This window comes from Mesocricetus auratus, unplaced genomic scaffold (assembly GCF_017639785.1).
Source record: "Mesocricetus auratus isolate SY011 unplaced genomic scaffold, BCM_Maur_2.0 Super-Scaffold_100007, whole genome shotgun sequence".
NCBI lineage: Eukaryota > Metazoa > Chordata > Mammalia > Rodentia > Cricetidae > Mesocricetus > Mesocricetus auratus.
This window is the reverse complement of record NW_024429191.1, coordinates 63,844,682-63,861,545: the sequence shown is the minus strand read 5'-3', so window position 1 is coordinate 63,861,545 and position 16,864 is coordinate 63,844,682. Positions and strand designations below refer to the sequence as shown.

General features: G+C 39.7%; 1 protein-coding gene across 14 annotated transcripts in view; it reads right to left on the bottom strand.

Annotated features, from left to right (window-relative positions):
• Bcas3 (BCAS3 microtubule associated cell migration factor) overlaps positions 1–16,864 on the bottom strand; it is a 478,038-nt gene that overhangs the window by 234,092 nt on the left and 227,082 nt on the right. For 13 of the 14 annotated variants that reach the window (XM_040749387.1, XM_040749386.1, XM_040749389.1 and 10 more), the window contains one exon: positions 15,288–15,385. In XM_040749387.1, coding sequence (XP_040605321.1) covers positions 15,288–15,385 — 98 coding nt within the window. Of the gene's footprint in view, positions 1–4,307; positions 4,603–15,287; positions 15,386–16,864 lie in introns of those variants that run through there. The other variant, XM_040749399.1, reaches the window with a different exon arrangement.

Below are 16,864 nucleotides of genomic sequence, written 5' to 3'. Positions count from 1 at the left end.
GTCACTATATAGCAATCCTATGGTTACTTTCTCACTTTCATTTCAATTGAAATTTTTTCCTATATTCAGTTATATAAAGTGGAAAATTTCTAGATATTTGTATTTTCAAAGTGTTTCTTTAAATAAAAGAAGAAATGTATGACTTGATTATTTCTTGCTCAAGGTTTTGCCTCCCGCAAACCTGGAATAAAGCTCTTAGCATCTGCTAACATAAATGTGTGGGTGGGGTGGAGTCTGAGACAGGACACCAAGCCCACCCAACTCCTGGAATTTCTACAGAAAAGACAAAACTTTCCAAGGGAAATAGTCATTTTAGTAAATGAAACCATTTGTAACTTTGGAGACTTTTTTCTTTCATTCCAATGTATCATAAGAAAACTCCCCTCTGTGCTTTAAAGGCTATAAAGCTTTGGCTCAGAGCAGAGTCAACAAGAGCTGAAACCGCTAATACCATACCCTGACAAAGCAGGGACAAAGGGCACTGACGCCTCTGCACCACTGAGATCCCACTGAACAGTCCCACCCAGGAGAAAAACCAAAAGCCAAATACATGCCAGGAACAAAGTTGTTCAGTCCAGGGATAATCTGTCCATTTAGGGACCATAATGAAAACCCAGCATCCCCAAGAGACTTCCACTTATAGCCGTGGACCGTCTACAACCAAGAGTATCAAAATCAGAGGGCAGGCATGGGGAAGGAGGTAGGGAGAGGCAGAATCGAAAAATGGGAAAAACAAGGTGGGGACAAAGATAGACGCAGAAGTGTGAGCAGTGTAAGTCAGGAGAGTGGTTACTGCTCTGGTCATCTTAATGGCTTCATAGATTTACTTGTTTTAGGACGTGAAATTTTGTGTTTATGGTTAAAAACGTATATGAATTGAAGCTCATATCTTCTTAGAACACAGTTTCAAATCACATAGGAATTAACATGGACTCTGGGACAGAGTTTTCTCAAGAATTGCACTATATGCACAATGCATATAGCATGCATAAGAAATTAAAGATTTTAGTGGGAATGTAAGGAAGAGAATGAATAGGCCCTTTTAGCACCTGAACTGTGACCAGAGGTTTTGTAAATGTCATATTCTAATTCTCCTCACAACACAGGCATTTAGTACTTTTAAAAAGTTTTATTTATTTTATTTCACACGTATGTGTGAGCACATGAATTTATTTTCCATGTGCATGCCCAGTAGCCCTGAGGCTAACAGAGGAGGTGGGATCCTCTGGAGCCAGAGTTATAGGAAGTTGTAAACTGCTGTGGTCCTGAACTTCATTAGCTGTAGGAATTGGCATCAAATCTGTGCCTATTACAGAAATCACATATTTACAGTGAGGCTCTGCCCATTCTAAAAGTACATTTATTAACAATATTTTCAATGAAAATATGTTCATAACAAGTAAATTATAGTTCCTCTGAATTCTTTCAAAAGAGGCAGTATGATGTACTTAATGTCTCAGTCACTGCTTCACCTGAAAAACAGAAATGATAACACTGCCATTGTCTCATGAGATTTTGCAAAGAATGAGAGAGATGCTCAGCAAAGCCTGTTGTCAGGCAATCAAACTAATAGTGTCTGCTATCATGGGCAATTTGCATAATTATCATGCATAATTTAATATGTAACACAGAGCTCAAGACTTATAAGCAAGTTACTAATATCCTATTGAATAAGTCAGCCTAAATAGCTTTTTATGAATAAGGGAGCACATAAGGGTAATTTTCATGATAACAACTAGTATTTTAATTTTTAAAAGGGTATCTACTAGTTTACATACATCAATAGGATCTGTTTTTTGTTTTATGTTTTTGCAATAGTGCTTGCGCATCCTAGGCTGGCCTGGAATTCACTATGCAGACAAAAATGACCTTGAACTCCTGAACCTTCTATTTGCATCATGCTTGGTTTCTCTGGTTCTGGGAAGGAAGCCTATGACTTTTTGCATGTAGGGAACCACTCTAACAACTCAGCTATATCTGAGGCTTCAGGAGGATCTTGCACACAATTATTCTTGAAAATATATGTGTTAAAGCAAACTACAGTGGGATTCCACCAGCAGTTAACAATAGCTGATGGATTACCACAGAGACCTTTGGCTTATTCATATTTGAACACATCAGAAAAAACTGGAAGAATAAAAACTGGTTAGGAGTTGCCAAATATCAATGGCCAGGGGATAAAAAATGAATGTATTTATGTCTAAGGTCTAATTTTGATTTGTCCTTGTAGTTTGTTTTCACAAGGTATTTCTGTGCACCCCAGCTAGATAGACAAAGCTGGCCTTGAATTCAGAGAGCTATGTCTACCTCTGCTCCCAAATGCTGAGATTACTCATGCACCACATACCACTCAGGTATACTTTCATATCTGGATTCCTTTCTAAACTTACAGAAAAGCCAAGTATTATTGCATATTCTGAGGACAAGATAGGAGAATAGCTTTGAATAGGCACTATGATGAGACAAAAAGCAACCATAATTTTAACATGTGAAAACACAAGTTAAGAGGATGGGATCTGAAGGGCCTTTACACGTTTCCAAGTGGCTAAGAGCTCCTGCCATCTTCACAGTAATAAATATTGTAGGGCACGGCAGTCCACTGGGACTCCTCACTCATATGTTATTCCACAATTGAGGATCAAGGTGTCAGCTCCATTTAGAATCAGTGCGTGTTTGGCTTTAACACATATTTTGAAACAGCAATTAATATTTCTCAGGGAAGCAGAGTCACTTTGCCGCCCTTGGCCTCAGTTCTTGCTATGAAAAAAGAACTATGAGCTGCAAACACTACTATTTTAGTCTGCATTTTCCTACTGGGTGACAGAAAACAAATATGGCCTTGAGTGATCACTATTTTAGTGGGAGGTCCTTCCCATGTGAGAGCCCTCATCTGTAACAGTGGACTGCCTCATTGGAAACAACTGTTCACAACTTAAAGGCCTCCCTGTGATCTGCTAGTCAACCCAGGTGAGCCACTAAGACAAGAATATGACACCATCAAAGCTTCATCAGAGAGCTTTGCCAATGGCTGTTTGAGAGTGTAACTGATACGATTTTTTCCTTCTATGATGTGCACAGTATATAATGTTGAGTATAAGCATATGGGTTGGTTAATGCCACGAGAAATTGAGTAACAGAAAGGTTATGTAGGGCTAAAGAGTTGGCTCAGCAGTTAAGAACTCTGGCTGCTCTTCCAGAGGGCTCAGGTTTCATTTCCAGCACCCACATGGTAGCTACAACCCTCCAGTTCCAGGGGATCTGATGTTCTCTTCTTGCATCTTCAAGCATCAGGCATGTATGATGTGCAGACACACACTTAAGAACAACATTCATATACATGAAATAAAAATAAAAGAAGCAGCTGGTCGGTGGTGGCACACACCTTTAATCTCAGCATTCAGGAGGCAGAGACAGGTAGCTCTCTGTGAGTTCGAGGCCAGCTTGGTTCACAGAGCAAGTTCCAGGACAGCCTCCGAAGCTACAGAGAAACCCTGTCTGGAAAAAGAAAGAAAAGAATGAATGAATGAAGGAAGGAAGGAAGGAAGGAAGGAAGGAAGGAAGGAAGGAATGGTGTGTGTGTGTGTGTGTGTGTTACAGATAATTTCTAGGACACACACACACACGCATGCAGGCATATGCATGCTGATGATTTCAGAAACACAAAATAGGTTGTCTTGATTGAGGTGCTAGTCAAAGTCCCAGAAAATGCAAAGAAGCCCCAGACACACACTACTGAATAACCATTCAGTCAACAGTCATGTCATACCCCTTGACCTTGGCTGCTTTTTAATATTTTTTGTAAAAATAAATAAATAAATAATAAAAAAACCTGTAAGCACTTAAAAATGAGTTTTGTTTTACATATATATATGTATGTGGCCTAAAAGGTTCCAGGGGAAGATTTCCACTTCTCCCTGCTGTTCTATGGCCTCTCAATTCCCATTTTAGAATAACCATTTAAGTCAAACCTAAAATTTTGATTCTAATGTTCCATGTTGAAATGTTGACTTCATTAACCCTACAGAATCCTTGTTATGTGGGAATTGTTTAGAAATCAACTGTATATAAAGAGCATGAGCTTGGTCTAGAATGGAAAGTGATACCCCAGACACTTTAATACTGGGTGATAAATGGAAGAGTAAGTGTTTAAGAGGAGAAAGTAACACTCCAGGGAGAGGAACAGAGTAAGAAAGTGAGACTGAGAGCAGGATGGGGCAAGAAGACAGTCTCAGACACTGCAGCAATGTTGCCCAGGCTCAGGTCACAGGGCTGTGCTCTTCTCGTGGTTATAAAATCTCCAAGTAAAGGTATTCCCAGCTAGACATTTCAGAATAAAGACATGGAGTGTTGGGTGGGGTGTAAAAGGGTTCCCTGAGACCTCTGCAGGTCAAGGAAGCCATGGGTAAAACAATCTCCTAGGCATGCACACTGTCTTCATCTGAACCAATATGAACCATCTAGAGGAGATATTACTAACCAGCGATCTCAAGCTTAACTTTGGGTGCTGTGTCCACATCTATCCATATGTATGAAAATTTCCTTTTGAAGCAAAGTGATCCCATCTGAGCTCAGGGAGATGCTTCTCTTTGGTCTCTGGAGTACCTGGAGCCATGGAAACACCATCATACTTTTCTTGGACAGTCTTAACATTGAGCATGTACAGAGTAATAGGCACTTTCCAAATTAAACCAGGTTTAACACTCACATTCCATTTAACATGACAAACCCAAGGACACCCTGTCTTGGTGTTGCCTAGGACAAAAGCATAAGAAGAAAAAGGTAATTTCCTAATGACTTACTAATCCTGGCAATTCTTTAAAAAAAGTTTTTAAAAAAAAGTTTGGGCTAAATAGAACTTGGATCAGATTCCCATGTCAACACCCTGTGCCATGATGGGCTAGCTAAAATGTCAAGTTCTCAGAGTCCTTCAGAGGAAAGCTAAAAGGTAAGCTAGCATGGTCAGAAGGAAAGTTCCATCCCCCTTTATTGTATGCTTGCCAGCCAGACCACAGATCTTAGAGAGCTTGAGTGTGGTAGAATCAATGCTCTACAAAGACAGACCTAACACTGTACCAAAGCACCACTGACCAGGGGGCTATAACACCTTCATCTCAATTGTTGACTTTCCACGGGAAACATTCTATGTAAACACATGCAGTTTTTCCTAATTTCTAAAGATTTAATTTATGAGTTTTTGCCTGCATGCATGTGTGTGTACCACGTGTGTGCTAGGAGTCAAAAGACAGTGTCAGATCCCCTGATATAGGTATTATGGATGGTTGTGAGTCACTATGTGGTGCTATAAACTGCACCCAGGTCCTCTTTAGGGGCAGCAAGAGCGTTTAACAACTAAGTCATCTCTCCAGTCCCAACACACTCAGTTTTAAAAGAATGATAGAAAATATAACTGAAAATATTCCCCAGAATATTTGTTGTTCACAAAGGAACAATGACCACAAAAGATAAACCTAGGCTTGGGTGGAGTGTTGGTGCTAGGGATTCGGTCAAATGTCTAATCACGTGATGATAAAAAGCCTCAAGTGTGATGGGGAATCAGTGATTCAGTTCATACCATCAGCATTCTGTGGCATGCAAAACACAGTGCCAATGGATGACTCACATTCTCAAAGACCCCCCCTTTTTTTTAAAAAAAAAAGAAAAGTATATTTATGCATGTACTGTTGTGTTATATGGAGGTGGGAGATGATTCCCTCCTTCTATCACATGTGTTCTGGTGATCAAAGTGAGGCCTTTACCCACTGAGCCATCTTGCCATCGAGAGGCAAGCAGAGGCTGGATTGTACGGTAGTACGGTAAGCAATGAAACGACAATGAGAGACACAGCTCCATCTCCTTCCTCTTCCCCTTGTCTACACTTCACTATTTTCACGAGGCACAGAGACCTGATCACTAATCCTAAGGCTCTGGTCCATAGAACAATGAACCCCATCCTTGTCCTTTAGGATGCCCTTGGATCACACCATTGAATCCACTTACTCCATCCAATTATTCAGCATGGCTCTTGAATGTATGGAAAGTGCCAAATCAGAAGTGTTATTGAAAGCCTTGACTCAAATCTAGATATTTGGGTCAATGAAATTTGAAAATTTTACAATGACAAGCTGTTCATTAAAGTCACAACTTCTGCGAGTCATCAGGTAGGTTTCAGAGTTGACACAGAAACTTCCCACCCAAAGCTCTAACCTTACACCATCACCCAGAAAGCCTCCTAAATATGGTGAGGAACAACACAGACAACAAATCCATCTATCCATTCATCCATCCATCATCTATCTTTGATCTCCATGCATAACTCAGCCTCAGTACTCTGAATATACTCTGTGTAACAGGAAGTCACCTTTATAACACCCAAATAATTACAGGTTCAGGTCAAGAACTCCAGACCATATTGATTACATCTCCATGGAAAAAGGACCCTCCAGCATCATTTGTATCCACCCTAACAGGAATGGCTTTTAAGTATCTGTGACACTAAGAATTTCATTCCTATCAGTGCCAGGACTAGAAAGCCAAAGACCAGTCAGGCCTGTCAGCTGTTGCCTGAAGCAACAAGGACAAGATGGGAATTCATCGTTCTGGAATGTCATCTGCCAGCTGCGTTCACACATTTTCACCACCTGAATAGCTGATTCTCCTGATTCCCGCATGGCTCATTTCAGCATACATGGTTTTGAAATGAATATTTGATCAGGTAGGGCAGCAAGAGATCTGGACTTATCTGAGGTGTCACCATAATGCACTTTTAATAATTCCAAGTATCAGGAGCAAGGTGTCTTAGGACTTATTCTTGGGATATTTGAGAAATGGACCCATGGTACTAACTAAGGAAGATTAAATGAGATAAGATCCTCAAAGACACTTAGCACAGTGCCCAAGCATCTTGCTGCTTATAAATAAACACTGCTGCCTGATAGCATTTCCTTCTATCTACTGGCAAAGATCCTACAGACATCTCACAGAGCCTCACAGATGAGGGTCTCATGCTGACAGGGAAACTTGAAAAATCACTACCCGTTCCAATGTCTAGTCTTATCAAAACTGAAAGCCATCACACAAACATGGGGAGAAAAAGGTAGAGAGTTGGTGCCTTCAGATTGCTTCTTTCTGGCAACAGCTTCTGGGATCATGAATTGATGACTTTCTGTAGTTCAGGAAAATTCACAGCCTTTCATGTGTTTCTTTTTCCTTTGTAAAAGTTCTTTGCTCCCACTATTTTCAAGGAGTCCATGGCTTACACAGTTACTGGCAACCACCAACCGCTCAGATGAGGCTCCTCTGTTTCACTCTCTGGCATTTTTCTAAAATTTGTACTTGTTTTCAAAGGCCTGACTCCTTAAACTCCCTTGGTCTGTTCCCTTCAACAACTGTTTTGATTTCTGAGACAAGTTTCTTAGTTACTGTTCTATTTCTGTGAGGAGACACATGACTGAAGCAACTTAGAAGATGAAGCATTTAATTGAGGGTGAACCCATGACCATCATCGGGGAGCATTGCAACAGACAGGAAGACATGGGGCTGGAATGGTAGGCGAGAGCTTAAATCTTTCTCAAAAATTGGAGGTAAAGAGCAGGGAGACTGGGGCAAAGCCCACTCCCAGTGACACACCTCCTCCCACAAGGCCGCACCTCCTAAGTCTTCCCAAACAGTTCCACAAATTAGGGGCTAAGCTTTCAAACATACGAGGCTATGGGAGCCATTCACATTCAAACCAGCACAGGGTTCTCATGTAGACAAGGCCGACCTTGAACTCCTGACACCCTGCTTCCAAAGTCATAGGCATGTGCTACCATGCCTGGTTCAACGAACTATCACTGGTAATATACTTTTGAGACAAAACATCACTTTGGCTCTTTTTCAAATTTTGTCCATTTTTCTTCAGAGAAAATGAATATGACACAAATGCCTTTTAACTAAGATTATATTTAATAGTGAAATGTTAACCCTTCACACCCTACTGAGACAGCCATGCTCAATTTCTGTTGAACATTGTCATGGAAATCTAAGCAAGTATAAAAATGCCAATAGAAAGAATGGGGAGAAATAAAATCAACTTTGTTGTGAAAACTACAAAAATTCTAGTGGGAGTAAAAACAATAGGTTTCTAAACACAAATTAATGATGAAAAAGTATTTTATCTTATACATGCTGAAGACTGAAAAATAAAATGTGTTAATGTGTTAGCATAAAAAATTAAATGGCAAATAAATGTTATAAATTATATGTCAATAAAGATGGAAAAAGGATCAAATAAGAGGCATCTGTGAGAGTCTATGCATTTAAAAATCTGATTTCTTTCAGACATAGCATGCAGGGCAACATTCCATATTTTAAGAATGCCAGCTCAGCTGGGCGTTGGTGGCGCATGCCTTTAGTCCCAGCACTTGGGAGGCAGAGGCAGGCAGATCTCTGTGAGTTCGAGGCCAGCCTGGTCTACAGATCGAGTTCCAAGACAGCCTCCAAAACAATACAGAGAAACTATGTCTCGAAAAAAACAAAACAAAACAACCACAACAAAAAAGAATGCCAGCTCTCCAAAACGTCAGGTACAGATAGTATGAGACCTCAATCAAAAGTCATCTAAGTTAGGCAGAAATGACTAAGCTGATTATTAAATGTGTATGTGTGCTTGTGTAAGCATATATAGTAGTAATTTTCAATTAGTTCTGTCAGAATCTCTTTGCGATAACACTAACACACACACACTGTAAGTTATTTTTATGTAGCCTGGGCTGACCTTGAATTCACAGTCCTCTGTCTCCTGATAGCTAAGACAACAGACACAAGCCACCATGCTTTGCTAAAATCCTTACGGACTGAAACAAATGGCCTTTGGCTGAGCCACATCAAGGAAGTTGGCCACACTTCTGGCTATGATGGGAGGTAGAGAGCACTAACAACATCCTCAGAGTTGAAAGAGTCTCTGTTTGATTTGATGCTGACAACCTTAGCCTCAGCATGGAAGCTAAAATCCTACCAATCACCTTTCTTCCCTCATGACAATCAATTCTTTTAAAACTCTTTTTTAAATTGTTTTATTTTTATAAGTGTTTAACAATTTATTTAACTTTATTTTATGTACATTGGTGTGAAGGTATGCTCTATTGGAAAAAAATAGTATCATTTGTTTTCCTCAAAATGACAGAAACAGTGTGTGTGTGTGTGTGTGTTTATTTTAAATCACCTAAATAACCACATACTGCTACCTGGTCTTTCAGCTGGAATGACATTCCTCAGAAGCACTCCAAGTACAACTCTAATAATTATATTACTGTTGTGGCTGCTTTCTGTCAGTACAACCGTTAAGTGCATTCAATCCTGCGTTAACTAGTGAACACCTGCAATAATCTCAAATCATGAACCAAGATGTGTTAATACATGGGAGAAATGATTATAATTACATAAAGCTCTGTAAAGGCAAAGCTAATTATGATGACAAAGCAGTTTTCTGTGCATTAGATTCCATACTGACTGAGGTGACCCATACAAAGGAGTCTATACCAACTGAGGTAGATCATGGGCAACTTCCTTTGTTAATGGAGATATTATAAATGTAGGTCTGAGTGGTCATTATATGATTGTAAACTTCATTGGGCTTTATGATTGGCATATATAATTTTAAAATTTTAAATTGGCTACTGTAATTTTAAAAATGTCTCCAAAGATGACCCAAGCCAGAGTCACATTTCAAAGCTGAAACAGACTAGTAATAGCATAGTAAAATCCTTCTTTTTGGTTTTATGAGACAAGGTTTCTTGATAGCCTGTCCTGGAACTCACTCTGTAGACCAAGCTGACCTCAAACTCACAGAGCTTGCCTCTGCTTCCCGAGTGATGGGATTAAAGGCGTGCTCTACCACCGCCCAGCGCAAAATCCTTCTTTTAAAAAGGGAATGCTTTAATGAGTGTTTTGTGTTGTTGTTAGAGTCCGGGTCTAGCTCTATTGTCCACGCTGCCCTCACACTCATGGGTTCAAACACTCCTCCTGCTTTAGCTTTACAAGCAGCTAGGAGGACAGGCACACTTAGGAAATGCATGGGACAGGCACACTTAGGAAATGCAATAACTCTGAAATCACTGGCTACAGACAAAGCTGTGGCTGCAGCCACAGACTCGGGTTAGACATTCTTATTTCTGCTAGCACAAGCTTCCAGAACTTGCCTTTTCTCAGGAACAAACGCTTTCATTTGGATTATTTCTTTCAGTTTTCTGTGACAGTTCTCAAGCATATCCAGAGGAAAATTAGAAGCCCAGGCTCCAGCCTGAATCTGGGTGAGGTCTCAGCCTGCTCTTTACTTGCCTGAGGGGCTGGCTGTACTTCAGAGACTTTTGTTTCTAGCTTACAGGTGACAGCTGTGAGCAAGAGCCTCTCAGGCTCTGGGACACAATTCACAACAGTGTGACACTAACAATGTAACACTCATGTCACTAAGACGAATGGAATTGCTGGCTCCGACTTCAACAGTTTCTAATACTGCCCCATGCACTGTGTCACTGCTGTCTTAGGAACCCAGCTACAAGGACATTCCAGCCTTGTGTTTTCCTTACGGTCGAAGTGGAGTTTACGTTATGTTTTGTTTTGACCTATTCTCTAAAACTTAAATTTTATATGAATGGTAGGTGTTCAAAGGATGAAAATTGATTTAATGCCCATACTTTATTATCTCTAATTAAAATGCTAATCTTAATAAATAAATTTGTATATTTTCCTCTTCAGACAGGCTGTTCAAAATCGATACTGAGTCTTTTTTTTTATTTTTGCCCTCTCCTTAATCCTCCTATTGTTCCAATATAAGCTTTGAAGACCCAAGTGACAAGACTAGAGTTTTTGTCACATTATTACCACAAACCATATCCAGAACTGTGTGACTTATTATTATTCAAAGAATTACATTCATATATCTAAAGAATATTATCTTAGGAAATAATTTAAATACAGCCCTTCCAAGGAAGGAGAATTCCAAATTCTTCATAGGAATTCTCATTTTCCACTTGAGGTTGCAGAAAGTGACTTTTCAGCAAAACTTACAGGCAAGGAATATAAATAGAACAGCTTCTCTCAGTCAATTTTAGTATTATAACCACTGTCCCACAAAGCTGCCCCATGGCAAACTGAGTTTACCTTCCCATCAACACCTTTGACAGCCTAAGAATGTGATGGCTGAGAACTTCTACCTTCTATTTGAATGGCAACTGTAGATGAAGTTACAAATTCTATCTCCTCCACTTGTAGATCCAGAATGTTTGTCCTTTAATATCAGTCATTTGAATTCTCTGTTGATAACCACTGATCCTTATGGTAGAACACACACTAGGACATACTCAGGGTGACCTGGATCTCTAGTGGCTCAATTCATTATGCAAAAGCAAGGAAAGATTATGCTTAGCTATCGTCAAGGTAGGATGGACAAACCAAGGAGCAAACGAAGCACTGGAGAAGTGAGCGGGTGAGGGGTAGATGTCTGTGTTCCCAGCACTAGGGGGAATGAGGCAGGATGGCTGGAACTATATATATATGCAAGGAATAGGAGAAACTAAGTGCAAATGAGACACCAGCAGCTTCCTCTTTAGAAGTCCTATATTTTAGTTAAAATACAGGCATATGGTGTTAAATATAAACAATGAGAAAAATTCTTAGATATTTAAAATGAAAAGAATTAACAGAGAAAACCTATAAAAATTAACCTAATGTTCTGTCTAAAAAAATCTTATTCATGATTCAAAAACAATTTTTAATTATTCAGATGTGTAGGGAGTGAGCAGTCAGCTCAAGGCCTATTTGTTGTGGGTAGGCTGTGCCTTAGGAAAAAATTCCAAGGTGTTCCCTTTATCTTAAGACTAAAATATCTCACAATCACTGAAGCCCCAAATTTTGGCTTTATTTTGCACCAGCAGAGCTAAGACAAAAAATAATGTCTATTAATCAAATACCTATGATCAGATGAGAAACTAAAATGCACATATTTGCACAAAAATAGTACCCGAGGACATAGAATTTGCCCTGTACTTCAACCAGCAAAGCTAACAGTGTGTGTGTGTGTGTGTGTGTGTTCTACATGCATCTCTACATGAATGAGTGAAATGTTAACTAACTACATGATAAACTGTAAAAGAAAACAATTAGCAAAATGGAATAACACCCTGCTTATCTCTTTTGGTTCAACAGAAATAATGTCACACTAACATACAGAAAGGTAAAATAAAAACTCTATATACAAGGCTCTAAAATCCTTCCCCTATTTTGTGTATGTACATGTTTTGCATGCATGTATTTCTATGCACCATGAGTGTGCAGTGTCTGCAGAGACCAGAAGAGAACACTAGATTCCCCTGGATCTGGATTTACAGATGGTTGTGAGATGCCATGTGTGTGCTGGGAACTGAACCCATGTCTTCAGGGAAGAGCAACAAGTGCTCCTAACAGCTGATCCATTTTTCTAGCACCCAGATTCAAAGTTTAAATAAAATATTTTTACTTTGAAATTTATTATCTGCTGGAGAATTTATATATGTGTGGGTGTCATGTGTATACACACAAAATTTTATTTCACTATCTTTGCAAAGCTTTTATGTATAAAAGGATTACCACAGGGTTAGTTTTGACACCAAATTCAAAGGCAGCTAACAAATATGTCAAAGGAAAAATGGGAAGACAATACACGAAGCAGTACAAAATGGAACAAGGAAGTGCAGAACAATGAACCCTAAAAAAGGAGATCCCACACTGCGAATTTTCTCTAAGCAACAGGTCACCAAACATCTTCCCAATAAAGACTACTCAAACACATGGGCCACAATGAAAGCAGCACTTCCTGGTACAGGGACAGTTTCAATGAATGTTTTACTTTAAAATAGAATCTGTTAGAATTTCCCCATTAACTTCTTTCCACAAAGAACTACAATCATTTTGTTAAACCCTGGGAAAAGACGAGTGTGTTCACAGCAGCGACATGACTAAAGCCGGACAACAGAATATTAGCCAGTCAACCAAATAACCAGACTCCTCCTCAAGAGATCCAAACCGGTGAGGGGACTGAGAGAATTATCCACAAGATCCTGGTTCCTCACAGCTAAGGGGTCTCTGCTCAAAGTTAGAGAGAGCAGCACACATGATCACTGTCCTTGCTGGCTCATAAAGGTAACATGATTTCAGGAGGGAAAATAGGCCTAGAATAAATAGATAATTAACACAGAGCTTGGTCACAAAAACAAAAACACGAAAAACAAAAACAAAAACAAAAAACCCTTCTCTATCCAAAACATTGGCAATTTCAAAGATTAAAGGCCACAAAGTAACAACCCACAAAACCTTAGGCTTTGCCTTTGATAGGGATCAAGTGTGATCATCTACTCTATTACTCAAAAATCAACTTGAATTCTGTTTTTTTCTTTAAAAAATTTATACAATGGATTAAATGGTTCACTGAACTTTCTCCTTATCCATGAAATAACTTAACCTAGAGCTAAAATTGTTCTATGATCAATACAATCTGCATTACTACCTCAGAATACCTCATCAAATACATCTGACACATGGCAACCACTTTGGCAGCATGCATTACTAGCACCTAATTGCTTGACAGCTAAATTAATAATATTGTAAAAATTAAAATGTATTAAAATCCTAACAAGGCCTCGGATTTATACTGGATAAATACTTCAACACTGTAAGCAGTAATTTAAGACCAGCTCCCAGTTGAATATATTTAGATACTTTTTTGTGGTGTTTATGTGGATACTAAAAATTGGGTTTTGTTTGTTTGTTTTGTTTTTCAAGACAGGGTTTCTCTATGTAACAGCCCGGTAGACAAGGCTAGCCTTGAACTCACAGAGATCTGCCTCTGCCTCCCAAGTGCTGGGGTTAAAGGCACAAGACATCATGCCTAGCTTTGGTTACTAAAGTTGTAAATATGTGATGCTTACTGTAATTCCACTGGATAGCACTAGTCTGGGAGGGAGAAGGTCATAAGAAGGCTTATCCAAGCAGACAGCTCAAGCCACTGCTGACAGCAGCCACTATGGAAACCTGCCACGCTTTCCACCAAGCTGAGGGCCCACCACTAGCTCCACAGTTACAGCCACACCAGGGCTCTGATCCACTAGAAAATGGGCATTTAAAGGCCACTGTGTTCTGTTATTGTCATTAAATAGATGCCGATCTACCCAAATGTTTGTTCCTTATGATCTCAAAAGTCCTATTTGATGCAGGGAAGCCAGGACAGAGCTCACCCAGGTCCCTGCCTGTTACAGGCAACAGCCATATTTATCAACTTAGAGCAGAAAAACCAGAATCTGTATGCTAATCAAAGACCCTACATTAAAGTGGAGGTGTAGGTATGGATACAGACAGCTTAATAAGATCTGAAGTATAACCAGTTGACCAAAATAAGTGCATAACTCAGAAAACTAAGGAAACAGACGAAGCCCACGCACTTTGAGACAGAATCAGGCAGCAGTTAATAATGGTCTCCATTCTCCTTCACAGTTTAAGCCACAATCAAATCAGCTGTTTAAAATTCAACTGGTCAGCTACTGCGGAATTATTGATAAATCCACTGTGTGACACTTTTGGGACATGCCCCTCCTGTGAGATCTTCCAACATTCTCCACGGGCAGCATTGTGGTGGGCAGCAGCACAATCCCTCTCTCCACTCATCTTAGACACAAGAGCATGCATTATCAAAACAACTCAATGATTCACCAGGCTTTGCTGAGAACATCTCTATAACCCAAATGAAGCAACCAGAGCCAAAGAGCCGCCAAGGAGTCATGTTCCAGAAATTAATGCTATGCATTCACAGGCTGATTGCAAGGTTAGGAAATTACGAACTGTAGTAGACATACCAGCTTCATGCTTTCTACAGTGAAACTATCTAAGATGCAGCATTTGGACTGTCTCTGCTGCCACAGACCAGGTGCTTTGATACTCCACAGGTTGAGTAAATTGAATCCATATATTGTATTTACGCTCTCTGTCAAGGTTGCTGCTTGACATTTCAAGTGATCAAAGGCAAACAGTCATCAACCCTGTAGCCTTCAATATTATGTTCATTACATTTAATCAAGGGCCTGCTCCACCTCCCCACTCACCAACACCAACAAAGTCTGAATACACAGCAGTTTTCAGTAGCAAATAGAGGCACGCTATTGCATAAAGACACAGAAAACCCCAACCAACAAAACAAAAGAGGAAAGAAAATGAGTACCATCCTCTATAGTGTGTAAGAAAGTAAAATTTCACAGCAGAGACATGCTCTGTAAGCATCCTACCTGAGGCAGCATCAATCACTGTGGGAACGCCCCTTCGATCAGAGACTGGACGGGATGACCCTGGCATGCTGACTGGATCAGAGCGGACAGGCTGGATCCTGCAATGCATTTCATTTAGTTCACATATGTTGCTGGCATGAAGACTGTCACTTCCTCAACAGACCTTAAATCAGGAATGCTGGAATGGCTTAATCCATTAAAGAACCATACATTCTAAAACCAGACAAAAAAGGAGCTACAGTCCCAAACTCTTCCACAAAGACAAAGCCCTAAAAACATAACATTCCCGCCTTCCCAGGCACACTCTAAATTCTTGTTAATGTATGTTGTTCAGTGGATTAAGAAGGAGTTGAATAGTTAAAATGAAATGAAAGAAATGAATAGGAAAAGAAGGAAAATACAGTGAAAACTTTGGCTTTTTCAAAGCATACATATGAATATTTCAAACGGCAGAAGAGCTGAGTTCAACAGAAGACACGTCCAAGAGGAGAGCAGCTGAGCCACAGTGAAAGTGAGACAAGGGGATTACTAATTGGGTGGTATACTGAATCATAGTGGACACTGAAGGATGATAAAAAGAGAACACGCATATCTCATTAAAGCCGGGTCTTGTTCTGTAAGCCAGGCTGGCTTTAGACCTTCCTGCTTCAGCCTCTCAAGTGCTGGGAATACAGGCATAACTGGCTAGGAGTTAAAAGTCTTCAGCAAGACTGTAAGCAGGACCATTTGCTCAAACCCTGAAGTACAAATACAATGAAAACAAATATATAAACTTATATCCAGGATAAATATATTTAATAACAACAAACAATGCAAAACTCTAATTAAATCAAGCATAAGCAATTTAAAGTTAGATTGGGGTGGTCTAAGAAAAACTGAAAGATTTTGAAAATCTTTATTTGAAGAAATAAATCAAGCTATAAAATATTAGGAGGACTGATTCTGAGATAAGATGCCCAGTGAAGCAAGAGTGCAGAATATACACATATGCACTAAGAATGCTCTCATATGACAAAAGGGGGGTGTCCAGCGGCACCGGTGATGGTGACAGGACCTTGTGCATTCAGAAGAGAATACACAGTTAAGAGAGACAAAGGTCCCCTACTTTAGAAGCTCTTCAGTATCTACCGGTGTCTCTTAGACAGACAAAATAAATGCTATGCAAGTACTAGATACCAAACTTTGCATCATAAAGAACAGAAGTGACAAGCATACTTTTTAGACATGTATATAATTCTGGCAAGAAAGAAGTAGAGAGTAAGGATCAGGAAACCCAGGCTACAAACTACAAATGAATCACACTAGCACTTCATCTTGCACCTCAAAGGCAATGAGAAAGGGACAGGGGAAGAACGGAAGAACAGCAATGCCGACATCGAAAGATGAGGAAGGACACATTCCTGAGTGTGAACAAGAAGCATGAACTGGAATGGCGTTTTAAGGTGCTCCAGTATTAGCAAAAGACAGTTCAGAATGTAAACATTTGTTGCATGTGATCAGCCCCTGAAAGATGACAGTAAATGGAGTCAACAATAGAATACTATGTCAAAAGGAGAAATGTGAACATTTCTGTATAA